The 18,703-nt window shown below is 39.9% G+C and overlaps 1 protein-coding gene across 2 annotated transcripts in view; it reads right to left on the bottom strand.

Annotated features, from left to right (window-relative positions):
- The window catches only part of TWSG1 (twisted gastrulation BMP signaling modulator 1), a 37,931-nt gene that overhangs the window by 2,922 nt on the left and 16,306 nt on the right, over positions 1-18,703 (bottom strand). For both annotated transcript variants that reach the window (XM_060244007.1, XM_060244008.1), the window contains exons 3-4: positions 17,878-17,977; positions 814-1,080 (exon numbers count right to left, since the gene is read on the bottom strand). In XM_060244007.1, the coding sequence (XP_060099990.1) occupies positions 814-1,080; positions 17,878-17,977 (367 nt within the window). The remainder of the gene's footprint in view (positions 1-813; positions 1,081-17,877; positions 17,978-18,703) is intronic.

The following is an 18,703-nucleotide window of genomic DNA, read 5'->3' as shown; positions in this document are numbered from 1 at the left end:
CTAGGTCAAAGTTCAACATTGGTATAAAATGGAATGTGTCTGAAGCAATTAGGATTCAGTTTATTAATGACATAAAAGGACTAACAGACTGAGAGCAACACAAAGAATAATTAACATTTTAATTAGTGGACACAAAATACAGCATAGAGCTTATTTTATAAAGAAGATGTAATTTCCAATTTTTTTTTACGTTGGAAAAAATTCCAGTTAAGGGAGAGTGAAAATTTAGATTTTGTAAGAATACGAATTGCATGGGAGAAATGTTCCATATAATTTGTTGCCTGATCCTATAAAATTAAACACTATAAATAATCTGAAATGTATAGTTCAGTAATTAAAACACATTGAACTCCCAGATAATACAGGATAAACCAAAGATCAAAGTGATCTCCCCCCTTTCCTGGCATCAGTGTTGTCTTTCAAGGGAGGCCTTCGATCATAGCACAATAGATTACAAAGTACTAAAGGAAACTGATAGCGCCATCTTAAGTCCCACTGAACAGACCTGAGTAGGATTCTGAGTATGTCCCATTTTGTCCAGTGGTACTTCCTTTCATGCCAAATTCAACGTAAGGGAAATGATTTTTCCAAATGTGCTTATTAGCTTCTGACATGTTAAAAACAAACTTATCCCACTTGTAATAACAAAACAGTTAAATCCTTCTTTTTGGTATAGTTTCTATCTCCTTTTTGTTGATTTTGGTTTCCCTATTTGCCACACTATCTAGGCTATATATCCCAAAAACACTTTTTAAAAACCTACATGTAAATCACAAAGGCATAAATTCACAAATATAACTTCAATACCATTACCTTTGTCATTGGAGTATGATATGTGGACGTTGTTGTTTGGAACAGAGACATTTTGATGTTGGGGATGGTTCACTGTTTCTAGAAATGAAACTAAGTTTTCATGATGCGATAATTCTTCTGTAACAGGGAAGGAAACAATGTTCCAGTTCAACTGAGTGTCACCTTCTGTTAGTGCCCGAAAGAGGGAAGGGATTGGCTCATGCAGTTCTTCAACAGTACTCTTGGAAGTTGGAGGTGTGTCACTGTAATTACGAGGATTGCACATCCCTGCAGACAAATTAACATGGAACAAAAAGTTGCTTGAGAAAAACTATGCATTAAAAAAGCACCGTTTTAAAAATATGAGACTAATGACTTCCAGGAAAATGGCGGCTCGAACAGAAGCATTTCTAAAGGCTTCAGACTTATCTCACTGAGGATAGAGATAATTTATTCCTCTATCCCCACCTCTTCCTCTGTGAGGGTGATCCAACTGACAGGTGAATCCACAGAGGGGGCCTGATTCATCCAGGCTACACTTGGCTACAGATAACACTAAGATAATGGAGAGTAAGTGGCACTCACCCTCCCATTTATTTCAGTTCTTTTCCCATCTCTTTTTACAAATCTGCGACCAGAGCCGGCTTGCCCATTAGGCAAACTAGGCGTTTGCCTAGGGCACCGGCAGGGGCACCAAAATTGGCCCTCGCCAAATTCCTTTTTGCCTCCTCCTCCCTCCCTCCCATTTTTAAAGCCTGGGTGAAGCGCAGTGAAGAGCTGCACTCCTGGGGATCTTTCAAGGCCGCCTCCCCGCTAATCAGCTGATTGGTGGGTAAAGCAGCGCGTAAGCCAGCGGCTCCTATGCCGGCCTTTGTGTGCTCACCAGGATCAGCACTGGAGCAGCGGTGGCAGGAAGGAGGAGCATGGGAAGGAAGTGGGGAGGAGGCAGCGGCTGCTTTTTCAGAGGCTTGTCATCATTCCTGCCACCGCTGCCCCAGCGCTGATCCTGATGAGCATGCAGAAGGCCAGCATAGGAGAAGCCAGACTCCGCACTGCTTTACCTGCCAATCAGCTGATAGGTGGGCGGGGGCCTTGAAAGAGCCCCAGGAATGTGGCACTTCACTGTGCTTCACCCGGGCATTAAAATTGGAAGAGAGGGGGAGGCGCCGCAGAGGGGCGCAGCGCAGGGGGGTGGCGGGCAGCAAGGCTGCCTGGGGCACCATGCGCCCTAGAGCCAGCCCTGTCTGCAACCTTTTGGCTAGACCTCAAAAACCCGCTCTGACTGCCAGTACCATTGCATCTTATCAGCAGGAGAGTTTTTGAAAATTTACTGATTACAAATTGCAAAGAACCAACAAGAGATTTATGAAATTATTCTAAGGGGAATAGATAAACTATTGAACTGTGCTTAATTAACATATCCCCTCAAGAAAGCTCTAGCATAAAACAAAGCTTGATTCAGACAGGGAGGCCTGATCTAGCTGCAATCTGAATTTTCACCTCGGAGGAACTTTTTATTATTGTTTATACTTGTAGAATATCCTTTTTATGGATTATACAATCGGCCATTTCTTTTCCTTCCTCCTTTTTTTCCTTTGAAGAAAAGTATTTCTATTAAAAGGTCAGTGCTCAGCTGTGCTGTGATGTAGCAATAAAAGTGCAACATACAGACTGGCAAAGATTGGCAGATTCACTAATTAGATGGCCTAATGGAAAGATACATTACCTACTAGAGTACTATTCTTGATACTCCCCAGCAAATTAAAATAATGAGAAGACTTTTGACTCCAGACTAATTTTTTACAATATTTCTTCTTTTGATGCTGGGAGCCACAGATGAATCAGCACACAGGGAAACAAAAGCACAGTTGCTGGGCAAGTCCCCCCCCCCCATCTACTTTTTCATTCCTTTGCCTTTTTTAGGTGAATTATAACAGACTTATATAGACTTTAAAGAGGCAATAAATCAAATAAAATTGTCTTCCTTTCTTCCCCCCTTATGGCTTTTCATCTTTTTTTCTCCCCCAATATAATTGTTTATAATATTTAATACATAATACAAACCCCACTTTTTTCTTTTCATTTTTTCTCATTTGATTTTTTCTTTGTTTGCTGTTTGTTTCCCCATTTTTCTCTCTTTCCCCCTCCCTTCCTACTCGCTTTTATCTTATTATCTTTCTCCTCCCTTCCCTTTCGTACTAAAACCAAATTTTAATAGATTATAAACTGTTCTGTTGATGACATAACCAATACTCCCTCTAAGCTGTGGAGTCTTGTGAGTAAAACTTCTACTTTATGAGCTACTGGCATTAACGTTGTGGGCTACTACATAAATTAGTTTGCTCTGGGGCCATTTTTCCTGAGCTATGACAAAAATGTGTGAGCCAGAGGCCAAAAACCTGTGAGCTGGGTCATACTAACTCAACTTAGAGGGAACACTGGACATAAGTAACTATGTTTGTTAAATAATAAGGAAATAAGCTACATCCCTCATCTCATCTATTCCTACTTAAAATGTTTATTATTTGCATGAATAATTCCCTACACAAAGGCTTAACATAACATCAATTTTTATTTTAACAGATATATACTGTAGTCTTGATTATTTAAAAATATAAAATATGATAGTTGTAAATTCCTATATTTGCTTAGAAAAAAGTATATTTGCCAACTTGCATAGAAAAAAAAGTATATGGAAAATTTGTATAATGTTTTTAGTAAGAGAAAAGCAAAAGGAATAATGACAGCTGGAAAACTTCAATAAGACAAAAGGAAAGTAAAAAAACCAGATGAAGACCATATAAAGAACTGGTGGAAAATGTATCACAAACATTGATGCATCAAATGCAAAAATTTCAGGAAACAATGAACAATGAAGAATAGAGAAATATTGAAGAATCTGAGGAAAGAACCCAAAAGAACATTTAGAATATCCCGAGAAACTTTCAAAAATCTGAGGTAAGAACCCAGAATAATATCCAAGAAGTGTGTCAAGAATTATTGGTTGGACTGTCAGAAATTAATGTAAAATGACAAGAGCAAACAGAAGACATTGTAAAAATTAAAGAGAAACAAAACCACAATTAAATATACTTAGAAAGACAAAACAGCAGGATTCAGAAAGTAGAACTGAAGTTTTACAAGCCCAATGAAGATATCATAACCTTTGAAAAGCCAAATTTTGAAGAGAGCTTTTGTGAGCTAAATTAAAGATTTGCATTTAAGAATAAGTGCCCTGAGATATATTGGTTCATTTTAGTCAAAAGAAAACACAATCTGCAATATTAAAGAAGCAAAGAGAATCTCCACTTATAGTAGCAGAAAAAGAAGTGCAGATCTTTCAGGATTTACCAACAAGTGTATTAAAGGAGAGGAAAGATTTTGACAGACAGATTTTGTAAAAGAAATAAAATACCACTGGAAAATATCCTTTGCAATAGAGGTATGTTTACCAAAAGGAAGGAAAATAATCGAAACAGAATAACAAGCCAAGGTAATGGCTGAAGAATTGCAAGCAAAGGATCTAAATAGAGGAATTGAAGGGAAATCTTTAAGGATCTCAGAGCAAAATTTACTTAAGAGCTCAGAAGTAGAAATGGCAGTGGCATCAAATTCAGGACAAAATGGATAAATTTAAAAATAATTCAGTACATATTAATGAACTGAAGTCTCCCACGAAATCTACAAAAACCTTTAACCAACTTAAAAAGCAGAATGCAGATAAATTATGCCTACAAGAAACTCACATACATTTCAATTGCTAAAAAACAGGTAAAGTATATCTTGCTTCAGCTCAAAACAAAAGTGGTGTAGCCATTTATATAAACAATCCACAATTAGAAGTATTAGAAGAATTAAAAGACCTAGAAGGAAGATATCTAATACTAAAAATGAGACTTACAAAAGGTGAAGTGTAGCAATGGTTTATGTGCTAAACAATACTAAAGTTATTTTTTCCAGGAACTTTCCCCTAACCATGCTAGAATTTTAAGATGAAGATATAATGGTTTTTGAAGACATGAATGGAGCCCTAGATCCAAAGAAGGACAGACTCAGTAATTTTAAATGTGGGAAATTACCCCAAAACATATTTCAATATTTGGGAATTCTAGAACCAGAAGATGCCTGGAGGATCAAGCACCCAAAGAGCAGAGACTTTCTTCTCCAATAGACAGCAAATATTCAATAATAGATATATGCTGGATATAAAAAACCCTAACAATAAATCTAGACAAAGCAGATTTCAACTGAATGTATTAACAAACCATAATCCTATAGATGTAGTTTGGCAATGGTACAGAAAACTAAGAGGAAGATGGAGACTAAATGATGCTCTTTTATTACAAGATTATGTAGCAAGCAAGTGTAAAAAAGAAGAATTTTTAAAAATAAACAATATAGAAAGAATGTGCTCCGCTACCATTTTAGAAGCAAAACTACTACTAAAGCACTGTGAAAATGATAAAGATATATTTTTCTATGATTACAATAATTTACATTCTATTAATTTTCTAACAATGTATTTCAAACTTCTATAGATATTGATCTATTCAAAATAATATACTGTGTTAAACCAAAATGATTTTTCGAAATTATTTTCTTGATGCAACAATATAGTATTTACAAAAGCTCAAAGAAAACAAACTTTATAAAGCATATATCATGTATATCATTTCAATGAAGAAATAAACTGAATATAACTCAGAGTAGAGAAGAAAACAAGAAAAGGGGGACTGGTCAAAGGTCCTGTTTCCTAAGTCTTCATCAGGTCTTGCAGCTTCAGAGAAAAATATCTAAAGAATTTTCAGCGTAATATTACTTCTATGCAGGCCTTAGATTCATCAAGAGCTCACAGGAGCACAGCTCCTGAATCTTTCTGAGGGTTCCCCCTCTTCCTCCCCACCTACCTTGTCCATTGAATAGCAGCTGCATAACAGTCCCTGGATTAGGAGAGTGGGCAGCCACCCAGCCACCAGGGGCTTTGCCACGCCCCCAGCAGCCCTCATTAACCCCTGGAGAAACCCACACCACTCTTTCTCCACTTATGTGATTTTAGGCAGCAGGTGGCTTGCTGGCCTTTTGACTGGGGGGAGGCAGCCCAGGAGACCCCCAGGCAAGGGAGGCCTGCTTGGGCTGGCTGGATCTCTAACCAGCCCAAGCAGGCCTCACTTGCCCGGGGCTCTTCTCTCTTTCATCAGGTTGTTTTTTGCAGGAGGGGGCAACATATGCTAATTAGTTATGCTAATGAGCTCTGCCACCTATTTTTCTACAAAACGACCACTGCTTCTATGTAATAGATAGGGTTGTCAAGTCCAATTAAAGAAAAATCTGGGGACTTTGGGGGTGGAGCCAGGAGACTTTGGGGGTGGAGCCAGGAACAAGGATGTGACAAGCATAATTGAACTCCAAGGGAGTTCTTGCCATCACATTTAAAGAGACAGCACACCTTTTAAAATGCCTTTCTTCCATAGGAAATAATTAAGGATAGGGGCACCATATTTTGGAGCTCATAGAATTGGACCCTCTGGTCCAATCGTTTTGAAACTTGGGGGGTATTTTGGGGAGAGGCACTAGATGCTATACTAAAAATTTGGTGCCTCTACCTCAAAAAATAGCCCCCCCAGAGCCCCCAATACCCACGGACCAATTTCCTATTATTCCCTATGGGAATCGTTCTCCATAGGGAATAATAGAGTGTCTAGTAGACATTTCCCTCCCCCCCACGCTTTCTAAAGGAGGGGAAGGCCTCCAAACTAGGGAATCCCCTGCCCCCTCCCTCTCACACACACACACACTTGCCAGATCTTCCTCCGGACAACTCTACTTCCTGTGAAAACGAAAGCAAAGAAAGGGAGGGGCCGTTCTCAGAAGCCCTTTCTGCTTCCTGCCCAGCCTTAAAGGGGCAGACATTTTGCAAACGGCTCAGGAGCTCTACAACATGAAGCCTAAAGGTATGTTCTCCCCCCCCTCCACCCCCACCCCTGCTTCCAGAGTTTTGAAGAGCGGGAGATGAGGCTGCGAACCCAGAAGTCTCCCGCCAGAGCGGGAGGTTTGGGAAGCCTAGTAATAGAACCTGAAATCACCTCAATACATTCTTATATGTCAAATGTTAAATCAGAGGGGATCACTACTCAAATTTAAAAATGTGTCTTCAGTCTACGGCAATCTTCAGATATGGTAAAAATCATATGTGATAACTAATGATACCATTACAAAAAGTTATGAGATAAAACAAGGAAAGATAATACCTCTTATGTGGCAACAGGCATATATAATAATATATAAAGAAAGCAGTGACCCAATGTTACTGCAGTCATATAAACCTATTTCTCTGGTGAATGTAAATTACAAAAATCTTTGCTACAGTACTGGCAGAGAGATGAAGAAAATGTATACCAAATCTAATTCACACTGATCATACATTATTTGTGGTGAAGAGATATATGAAATATATGATTTATAATCCAATTTGTGAACAAGAAGAGAAAGAAAGCAGAGTTTTCATTTTTGGATACAGAGAAAGCGTTTAACAATTTAATATGGCCTTTTTAATTGAATGTATTTCATAATTTGAATTGTGGTAGTAGAACAAAATAGGAGTTGATTGCACTTTTAAGACCAACTTAGTTTTATTCAGAACGTAAGCTTTTGTATGCATGCACGCTTCTTCAGACGAGGAATGAGGTACAGTAAGCAGAGTCACATACAGCTGGTGGGGTTTGGAATGCCAAGTGGTACAAAGTTAAAATCCAATAGTAAAATTAACGAATTCAGAAAACCTTTGATCTGGGTTGCATTAGCGTGGGAAGCCATAAAACAGTAACATGTCCGATTGTGAGAATGCCTGTTAATTATTCTATTGCTAATAAACCTGGGTCAAAAAGAAGTCAGGTTTATTAGCAATAGAATTAACAGGCATTCTCACATTCTGACATGTTACTGTTTTATGGTTTCCCACGCTAATGCAACCCAGATCAAAGGTTTTCTGAATTCGTTAATTTCACTATTCTGCTATTGGATTTTAACTTTGTACCACTTGGCATTCCAAACCCAACCAGCTATATGTGACTCTGCTTACTGTACCTCATTCGTTGTCTTAAGAAGTGTGCATGCACATGAAAGCTTACGTTCTGAATAAAACAAAGTTGGTCTTAAAGATGCAATCAACTCATATGCACAATTAGACTTTGCTGGTCTTAAAAGTGCCACTGGACTAAAACCTAGTTCTCACATCTGTTTGTTAACCCTTTTATTATCTGTATGCTGCTATTCACAGGTCTTACCAACTGTTTTAATTCAATCTGAGCTATACTTCTTGCTTAGTTACTTACGCATCTTGACTCTAAGTAGCCCTTCCTGGCAACTACTCCCCCACCCATATGTAACTGTAGAGGGTCTTAATGTGCATGCACACAGCAGCTTATACCCAGAATTAAACTTTGATGATCTTAAAGGTACCATTGGACTCAAACTTTGTTCTGTCCCTTTTACAGTTTCTCTTAGAAGTGACAGCACTTCCCTATTCAGCTTCCTTGTGCATATCTCACATGCCATAATCAGACATGCAGCTTTTTTAACAGATAGAGGGGGTTTGCATTAATGGGGCCAAAGCGAACACTTTCTTCTACTAAGTCCTAACTCTAAAAGTATATTCTACAAAAAAGGAGACTTGTTTGTATGATTGCTTGTTTTTTCTACTTGTAACGAGTGCGTGTGTATGAGTGTGTGTGAGAGAGATAATTTAACAGAATACTTCCCTGAATTCCTTTTGTACTCTTCCAGATGTATTTATAAATGTTTCCAACAAGCAGTCTCAAGACATTGGTCACCTGTTTAATCTGGCAAAAAAGTAAAGGAGACCTCAGGGAGAAGGACACAGTGTCTCAAATATATTTCAAGCAAGAGTTCACTCCCTCCACCTTTGTCTTCTTGTGAAAAAAATAACAGGTTCCCTTCTTTAGATGTAAATCAGAATTTAATGGGCATAACATGACAACTTGTGTTCTGCCCATCAGTTCATGTTTACACAAAGCTTATTTGATCATAATTCAAGAACCTGATCTTGTCTGCTTTAGGAACAAGTTTAATCCCCTGGCAGAATTACAAAGATTAACACTGCAAGTCACAAGAGAGGATTAAGTCTACATTCATATATACTACAGACTGCATCTATTTTATGGCACAGCTGAATATTTCTCATTGTGTGCTTTACTGCATTTCATGTTCGGCACTCTACTATTGATATATGCCAGTCATCCAAACCTTTCTTTCCCCAAGGGACAATAATGCTATGTGGTTTATTATCTTAAGTAAAATGTTTTCACCTGTGTGTATCTAGCCTACACTAACAACTGTGGAAACTAAAAAATTGATTCACTTAATTCAGAGATGTGGGACAGAAAGTCTTCCAGACCTTTAATCTTCTGCAGAAAAAATACCATAGGTTAAGATTCATTGGTTCATAAAATTAAAAATAATGAGTGGGTGACATTGCCTGTACGATATTAGGCAAGCCTGGCAGTTTCCAAGTTGTAATTAATGTTTTTCTGTTGGATTATCCCTAAAAATTGTGTGAAAAAGTACATGTTTTATTGATTTGTAAATGGAGTGGAATTGGGGAATAAAACCCAAAACGCACATAACACACAAAATTAAGAAATCAAGTTATGAATTAACCAAGGCTAGTAATTCTTATTTTTATGTCTTTTCTCTTCTTGCAGAGTGGATTCTGTAATCATAGGCTTCCCAACCCTCCCGCCCTGGCGGGGGACCCCAGGATTTCCAGCCTCTTCCCCCGCTCCCCAAAAAAATGGAAACGGGGGGAGGGGAGAAATGGCGCCAAGGAGCGTGGCGAGCCATCCCATGTCGGAGCGGGCGACGCTGCTGCGCGGCTGAGCCCATCTCGGAGGAGCAGCTAAGATGAAGTGGAGAAGAGGCGGCAGCAGCGCAGCGGCATCGCCCGCTCCGCCTCTGAGGTAAAATCAGAGAAGGGGAGGGTGGAGGCAGGCCAGGAGCATGAACCTCTAGGACCCAGACTCGCGGCTCGCCACGCTCCTGGTCTGCCTCCACCCTCCCCTTCTCTGATTTCACCTCAGAGGCGGAGCGGGTGATGCTGCTGCGCTGCCGCCTTTTCTCCGTAGCTGCTCCTCCAAGATGGGCTCAGGCTGAGCCCATCTCGGAGGAGCAGCTACGGTGAAGCGGAGAAGAGGCGGCAGCAGCGCAGCGGCGTCGCCCGCTCCGCCTCTGAGGTGAAATCAGAGAAGGGGATGGTGGAGGGAAGAAAGGCATTTAAAAAGTTGTGAGGTCCCTTTAATTGTGATGGACAGAACTCCCTTTGGAGTTCAATTGTGCTTGTCACACCCTTGCTCCTAGCTCCACCCCAGTGTCTCCTGGCTCCACCCCAGTGTCTCCTGGCTCCACCCCCAAAGTCCCCAGATATTTCTGGAATTGGACTTGGCAACCCTGTGTAATCATCAATCTGATGTGGTACTAACAAGCGATACTACGGAAACCAACAGTTAAACTGAGGTGTGCCAGTGTACATTATCTAAATTCTGTTGAAACTAACTGCTTCAGGTTTTTAATATAGTTGCATAAAGGAACTATTGGTGTGAGTCATTCATTATGGAAAAGGAGTGGGTTAAATCTATGCCAAGAAACATTCTGCTTCATGTAAAAAAAAGTTTTTAGGCACGGGATGCTTTAATCTGTGAAACCTTTGATACCACAGACAATAAGAATATTTCCCCATTAGATATGTTGGGGTAGAAATATATCCCAAGGCAATATCTGTAATTCTTTTTTATGCTAGTTTAAAATATTTCCGGTTAAGTATTTGTTGCTACTGGGACTTAAAACTGACATGCAGTACTTCTAAAATTTTGTTTACTAAATAAGTAAAAATAAATACTGTAAAATTGGATCATGCTCATTTAGGCCATTGGAAAAATTTCCAATTCATATTTCTCCAGAAAAACCATATCACTTTAATTTGATCCCAAAGAACACAAGAAAGTATATCAAGCCTTTTTATTCTGCAAGCTACACATCAGTTAAGCAGATTTATAAATTAAGTAGCTCTACCTGTTACATTTATAAACATTTGAATAGTATTTCATTATTTCATTATATCCACTAAACTAAAGGAAGTATTTTGTAGGCAAATACATACTCAGGATCTAAATAAGCATAAGGATCTACAGCTGCGCTGAGTTATGCATTTCATGGTGCCCGTTCCAGTTAGGCTCAAATGTACAGCATTATATAATGGATTGTTTTCATTTATACCTTAATAATTTGTGTTGCATGTTTTAAACTTTTATATCAAGTGTAAACAAACCCATTATTTAAATATCCTCTATCATACTTTGACAATCATGGTAAAATTCACAGGTTTTTAATATACATTTCTGTTTTATGCATTTGAAGCTATTGTTTTGTTTTGTGCATGTTTTGTGCATGTTTGCAAATGTATTAGTACAAAAAGATACCAAATGATTGCTTTGTAGCTTGAGAAGAATGACTGGCTGAATGCAAACAGGTTTATGTTTTGCGGTGGTTTGCTCCAGAAACTTCTCCCATTTCTATTCTGGTCCACTGGGCCCTTCCATTCTTAAAAAACTTTAACAAATCCTACTATTGAGATAATGATTTTCAGGGCTTTTTTTGTAGAAAAAGCCCAGCAGGAAATCATTTGCATATTAAGCCACACCTCCTGATGCCAAGCCAGCAGGAAATGCGTTCCTGTGTGTTCCTGCTCAAAAAAAGCCCTGGGGAAATTATAGATACTAAGGCAGGGGTCCCCAAACCCCAGGCCGTGGACCAGTTCCGGTCGCTGGCCTGTTAGCAACTGGGCTGCAGAGCAAGGCAGAGGTGCCGCACCACCCCTCTTGCTGGCCCAGACCCTGGCAGACAAAAGAGGCAGTGCAACCTCGCTCCGGGGCTGCCTCCTCTGGGAGAGGTAGCCTTGGAAAGAGGCAGAGCAGCCCCACCCACCCCTTTTGCCATCCCAGGAACCAGGTGGACAAAAGAGGCAGTGCAGTCTTGCTCCAAAGCACTACCTTTTTCATCTGCCCAGGTCCTGGGTGGGTGGAAGGGACAGCACAGCAACAAACTTCGCCTACTCCTCCTTTCAAGATCCCCATGGAGAAGTACGGATGGGGCGGGGGGCAGCCTGGAGTGGCAAACCCCCCAGCACCCCTCCACATACACACCGGTCCATAGGAAAATTGTCTTCCACGAAACTGATCCCTGGTGCCAAAAAGGTTGGAGCCACGTACTAAGGTATGAAAAGATCCAGTAGAGCAGGGGTGGCCAACGGTAGCTCTCCAGATGTTTTTTGCCTACAACTCCCATCAGCCCCAGCCATTGGCCATGCTGACTGGGGCTGATGGGAGTTGTAGGCAAAAAGAAAACATCTGGAGAGCTACCGTTGGCCACCCCTGCAGTAGAGCTTTCACATGGAGAGAAGATAATATGAAGAACCCGTTCACTAAAGAAACATTTCACAATAAAAATGATGAACAAAATATATCTCTGCTCCCACCCTTTCTGGTTTTCTGGTGTGTCCTTGGGCTTCTGCAGAAACAAAAATCCATATCATGGCTCTTGTTCCAACTCTTGCCTCCAAGTTACTTTGGTCCATTCTGCAATTGTGTATTTTGGTGAATTTATCCACCATATTTATTTTATTCCTTTTGTAACATACAGTATAAGTTTGTTCAATGATACTTTTTAATATGGAAGAAATGAGTTCACATTTTCTTAAAACTAAAATATTGGAAAGGATGCTCCAGCTGATTAGACACATAGCCCCTTAGCATGCATCCTAAGAGACAGATGAAAAGACAGACCATTTGGCACAGTATAATCAATAGCTTTATCAATTCAGAACTCACTTCAAATCTAACCGAAGCACATACTGAAATACAAAAGAGTTACAAATACTTTTGGCTTGTGATAAGCTGAAACCATAAGGCTCCTAACCCATCTTTCACAACTAAACTTAACTTTGAAAAGAAACAGGGAAATGAAGCCTTTTTTCCTGGAACAATGTTGTCTCTTTCTTTTGGCCAGATCACACACCACTTCAATAATGTCTGTAAAGGGCAAGAGTAGGATGACTACCATGGTTACTTCCTATTTCAGCATTGCCCCACCCCTTTCAGGGTGCTGCTGATTCTTGACTTGGGAACAAATTGCGTCTCATCTCAATTATGTGGTTCCTCTTTACCAACATTACTGGAGCAGTGTATAATACATGGAGGAACAGCAACCAGATTGCCTCAAGTAACATCATGTAAATTGTCCTGGAAATAACTTGATTTGAAAAAAGTGGCTTAAAACTGATAGATCAAGAATGCATTCTCTTCTACAGACACTACTAGAATTTATATTCATTATTTTATAATTTTCTGCATTGACTATAACGTGCTTCTATTCTAAAGATAATCTTTATTGGTTCTTTCCCCCCAAAATAATATTACAGCTTCCTCTCTCTTCTTACCTTCACTTTAAACTTTTTGTACTTGCTTTCAAATGCCTTCCTGGCCTTGTTCCTTCCTCTAGTCTTTCATTTCTTGGTGTGCTCCTTCCCTTCCCAGTCTTCCAGTTAAATTTATTCCTCACCTACATCTGTTTTCCTTCAGAACTCCTTATACTAGAATGCTCTTCTGTCTGACACTTGACTCCTTTCTCTTGTTCTTGCATTCAAGTGTCTCCTTAGCCATATACATTCACCTTGGCTGTTCTCAACTGACAATTTACTTTATTGTTTTATTTTTATACAATACCTATTTGTATATAACAATACTATTGTTATGGCCTATATAATATGAACAAGGAATGAAAGGTACTCAGATTTTTCCCATGCCCCCCAGCAGTTCCTTTTGAACTCTTGAAAGATTATTCCTGGGGTCACAGGACCTTTGTGGGTGATTGCTCAGGTTGGGAGGCTGTACTGAGAAGGGAATTTTTTCTCCAGCTTGTTTAGAACTCTTCAAGAGTATCAACAAGCATGTAGACAGGATGACTCACTAGACCAGGGGTGGCCAAACTTCTTAATGTAAGAGCCACATAGAATAAATGTAAGATGTTTGAGAGAAGGAAGGAAGGAAAATAGATGGGGGGAGGGAGAAGTGGAAAGAAAGCAACTTTAACTTGAAATGCATTCTCCAAGCTGGCTGGCAAGGTGGTGGGGGCTTCAAGAGTCATATAATATGTCTGAAAGAGCCACCTGTGGCTCCCAAGCTACAGTTTGACCACCTCTGCACTGGACAGTGTATATTTGGAAGTGCCACACCAAAGACTGGAATAAAATTAACAGTCATGGAATCATCATGAAAGGGATTAAGAATAAAACTGCCAGTACAGTCATGCTCTTATACAGCCCTTGGTGTGGCCACATTCTGAATAATGTATACAGTTTTGATTGCCACATCTCAATAAGGGCATTGGAGAACTGGGAAAATAGGGCAAAAGGAAACAGAGTAATCACAAAATTCTTTGCAGCAAACTCTTTGAGGCAAGACTGAAATATCTGGGGCTTTTCAGTTTAGAAAAAGTTGCCTGTTAAGGGCAACATAGAAGAGATCTCCAAAACTATGCATGGTACTGAAGAAAGTGAACCTCTCCAATAATATTAGAACTCAGGGTAACTCCATGAAACTGAAAAAAATTGCATGTCAACCACTGTGCAAGGTAGTACTTTTTGTATATTGAATCGTGCAACAGCTTCACTATTCAGTTTGGCTTGAGGATTCTCTGGTTTGACATTGAGTTGGATTCTTGGGTTGTACAGTTGTTGTCTTAGGCTTGCAACATTGTCCTGCCCTTCTCCTGGAATTCCCTGGTCCCGCATTGGTTCTTTGGGCATGTTGGTTCTGTCTGCTTTGATGGGCTTTTGGCCAGTAGTTGCTTTGCTTGCTGTCTTTGGCCATTCTTTGCCCTGGAGAAAGCATGATTCCCCCCTCCCCCAAATACAAAAGAATGAAGAATAGCTGGGGATACCTTGTTAAGAGGCCCATAGGTCCAATTCACTTGAAACTTGGGGGTTATCTAATGAACAGGCACGAGCAGCTGTGTGGCAATTTTAATGCCATTTGCTTTAAAAAAACAAAAAACAGACAGACTCTCCAGCCCTATGGAAAGATTCTCTGTAGATAATAATAAAGCAAATAATATTGGAATCCCAAATCATGAAAAAAAAATCAAGATCTGGATACCAAATTTGTATTTGGAACCTGGATAACTGGAAATATTGCTACCCAGATTTGAAAAAGACTTTCCCCCCAAGATGCACATCCCTAATGTGCAGGTGAGGTTTAACTCCCCACCAGAGTCTTTCCTCAATCAAAACCAGCCCCCTTTGAGTTGCTTTTAGTGCACACAGAGGGGGTGGGGAGACAGGAAAAAGGTGAAAGGCTGCTCAAAGGGGCTGCTTTTAATTGGAGAAACAGTGCAGGGAGCAAGAGAAGAGGTAATACCACCCTTCACCATCATCACAGCCCCAATCCATATTGATGGCCCACCATAGCTGCTTTTAAATACTAAATTAACTACTGACAGGATCCAATCACAAATTTCCAAATGTAGCATATAGTTTGTCCCTTATTCTTAACAATGAAATGCCCACTTCAGGGGCAGGCAGCCTGCCAGCTCATGTCAAACATATCCAAGCAACTGAGGCAAGTCCCTGAGGCATATCCAGTGTCTCTGGAAGGTGCTATGGGAGACGAGAATGGGCATGGCTTATGTCCATTGCCTCTCAGTCCTTTGCAGCTGCCAGCCAAGCCTGAGGGCAGCCCCTGGGGTTTGTCTTGTTTCCAGTGCATCTCGCCAACTGCAACCCTGGTCCCCTTCCCTCCCATTTTTTATTTGCCAGCATTTTCACAGATAGATGATGTTTTTTTTCCCCAGCACTTAGGCCAAAATGTTACCTACCCAAGACTAATTATAGCCCCTTCCCCAACGATAATGCATATAAGATTGGTAGATAATGCCATAAAATACTGTAATTGTATACATAACTCTTGACAGGGGGTTTAAAAAGTAAGAATGTTAGCTAGTGGGGAAGTGTGTGTGTGTGTGTGTGTGTGTAGCAGAGTGACTTTTGAGAAGGAAAGGAAGGAAGAACCAGTGAGAGACAGCCAGGTGTAAAATGTTCTGATTGGATGAGACAAACATGATTGAGGATGGAACTGAAGAAAGAAGGGCAATTAGTGTAGATTTTTCTAGGTATGTGGGATTTTTATAAAGTGAAGTAGTTAGGAGAGAAAAGATTAGGAAAGGTTTGGTTTATTGTGTACTTCATACTCTGTTTCTTAAAACAAAGTTTGTTCTTATTCATTTTATTTTATAAAGACCATGTCCTCAGCAGTTCCTGTGTGCCCTCAGTGGTTCTGCTGAAACTTAAGCAGCTCCAGTTTCCTGCCTTGGTCACCCCATCCTCTATCCATCAGATTTCCAAGAAGATTAATTCCAAGGCAAGTCTAGTAATCCATGGTGGGGGGTGGGGAGCAGAATCCCAGGAATGTCTAGGAGGAGAAGGGTGCCAAATTCCAGGTGGGATCAGGAGAGCCACTGGGATACATTTTAAAAAACCTCCCAATGTCTGTTTGTGGGGGAGAATGCCAGACTCCAGGTGGGACCAGGAGAATAATCCCAGTGTCTGCTTGGGGAGAGGAGGATGCCAGACTCCAGGTGGAATCTGGATGGAGGTGGGTCCCACATTTCTGCTTGGATTGAAGGGGGTGTCAGACTCCAGATGGGACTAGAAGATCCAGTGGGATTCATTTTTTAAAACTCCCAGTGGGAAAGGCGGGGGCGGGGGGGGGGGGAGGACTGCCAATGTCTTAGCCACCTGGTGTTTTGCATTCCTTCCAATTCAATGGAGGGATTACTATGTCTGCTGCTACTTTGCAGAGAGCAGCTTGATTTCCCCCCAGTTCTGTACTCAAGGACACAAGGTGATGGTGGTCAAAACAGAGAGTTGAATCATGGTGTGCTCTCATCAAGGACACTTAAGAGGCATACATGCTATGATTTTTAATGGTTACCACTTTTTAAATAAACTTGAAACATTTTTGAGTGATAAATGACTGCATTATTTATTATTTTTAATGATAAATGTCTGCATTATTTATTATTTTTAGGCTATTAATTTTAAGCATAATAATTTTTTGTGGGGCACAAAAAAATGTGCCCCATTAAATGAAATTCCTGGCTGTGGGCCCTGCAAAATGAAAAATCCTGGCTACAGGTCTGGGTAGCACTCTGCTAGTTGGTCTTAGTGACCAAATTGGGATTTAAGCAAATGTGGACCCAGTATGGTCCTGGTGGTAGTGTAGTCTGTGGGAACTGAAAAAGGCAGGGAAACAGACAGCAGTTAAGTGAGGGAAGTGCCATGCTCCCTCTCACATGCTATCCAGAGACAAACTCAGGAATGAGCAGGGAGTTAGAATTTTTTCAGCCTGTGTTTTTTTAGCCCTCCCAAAATTATTATAGCCCTTTATTTTTTTTTAAGGAAATGTACATGTTGTACCTCAGCTATAGACTCCCAGCATGACTAACCAATTAATAAAAATATTGTAATTATAACTTTCTAATTATAAAGCAATATAGCAGCATGCCAAAACCTACTACAAGTAAAAAAGTAGAACAGAATAAAAACTTGTATAGTCGAGTGGGTGCTTTCACATGGTGACTGTTCGCAAGTGGATTTTGCAATTCCTACACAGTACAATTCCATGCATCCAGAATCAAACAGGAAAAGCAAAACAAACCCTACCCCCCAACATGGCCTGTTATGGCTGGATAAATAAAAATGATTTATGGAATGAGACACCTATAAATATGAAACCTTGGCTTAAATAAAATATGGACATAACCTAACATATTATTTTTTTTCTTTTGACTGCCGTGAAATTAACCCAGTTTTACTCCAGGAACATCAAAATATAGGGCAGGTGAATCTAAATTTACTAATGGTACTAGCATGAATTTAGAAACTCAAAATTCTCACAAATGAAGAGTACTATTTGAAGCAGCTGTAAGAAGAGAATGTTAAGTTATGAAGGATAAACTTACCAACACAGTCACAGCATTCATCCCAAAGTGTGCCTAGACAAAGCATACACTCCTTACAACATGAACAGTTTCCTTCACCTGGTCGGCATTGACATAGCTCCTGGAAACATACCACAGCGTGTTATAACTTTATATGCATAAAATAACAATAACAATTAAATCCATCTACCCAAAACAATTTCAAGTCTTAACCAATAGTTGGTCTTGCTCAAGAAATCTCAAGTGGTAAGTCATGCTGAGCATGCACATACATACACACACTTAAAAATTAACTTTTTTAGAAGATTCACAGTTTGATCCACAAATACTGTAACTGAGCATAGCTACAGGAAGGCACCCATAAAGACTTAAGCCTATATAAAGACTTGTGCATCATGTTTCTCCCCAAAGCAAATTAAATTATTGTTCTGTTTGTGGCTTTTACCACACTTCATGATATCCAGAATGTATGCTCTAGGGACATGAAATGCATACTTCAAGGTAGGAATGATGGAAGGGGACAAAATGTAGAATCATAAAGCAAACGCAAATTTAACCACAAATACTATGATTGCATACAGTGAATATATTTCTTCTCCAGGTTAAAAAAAAATTCCAAAACTTTTAGGCATGACTAATTATTAATATACAGAAAGAAATACTATTGTGAAGGTGATTTAACATCTGTATCTTTCAGTGCCTATGCAAGGGGTGGGTGAGGAAAGAATTTTCCAAATTTAATCAGAAACATGACTTCAAGGCATTGGAACCATCTGAAAATGTTTTTTCACCATAATTTAATATGAGAAGGCTGAGGGCAGAAAAATCTCTTTTTGTAAATAATTTA

The sequence above is a fragment of the Heteronotia binoei genome, chromosome 7, assembly GCF_032191835.1.
Source record: "Heteronotia binoei isolate CCM8104 ecotype False Entrance Well chromosome 7, APGP_CSIRO_Hbin_v1, whole genome shotgun sequence".
NCBI classification, from domain to species: Eukaryota; Metazoa; Chordata; class Lepidosauria; order Squamata; family Gekkonidae; genus Heteronotia; species Heteronotia binoei.
This window is presented reverse-complemented; position numbering and strand designations above follow the sequence as displayed.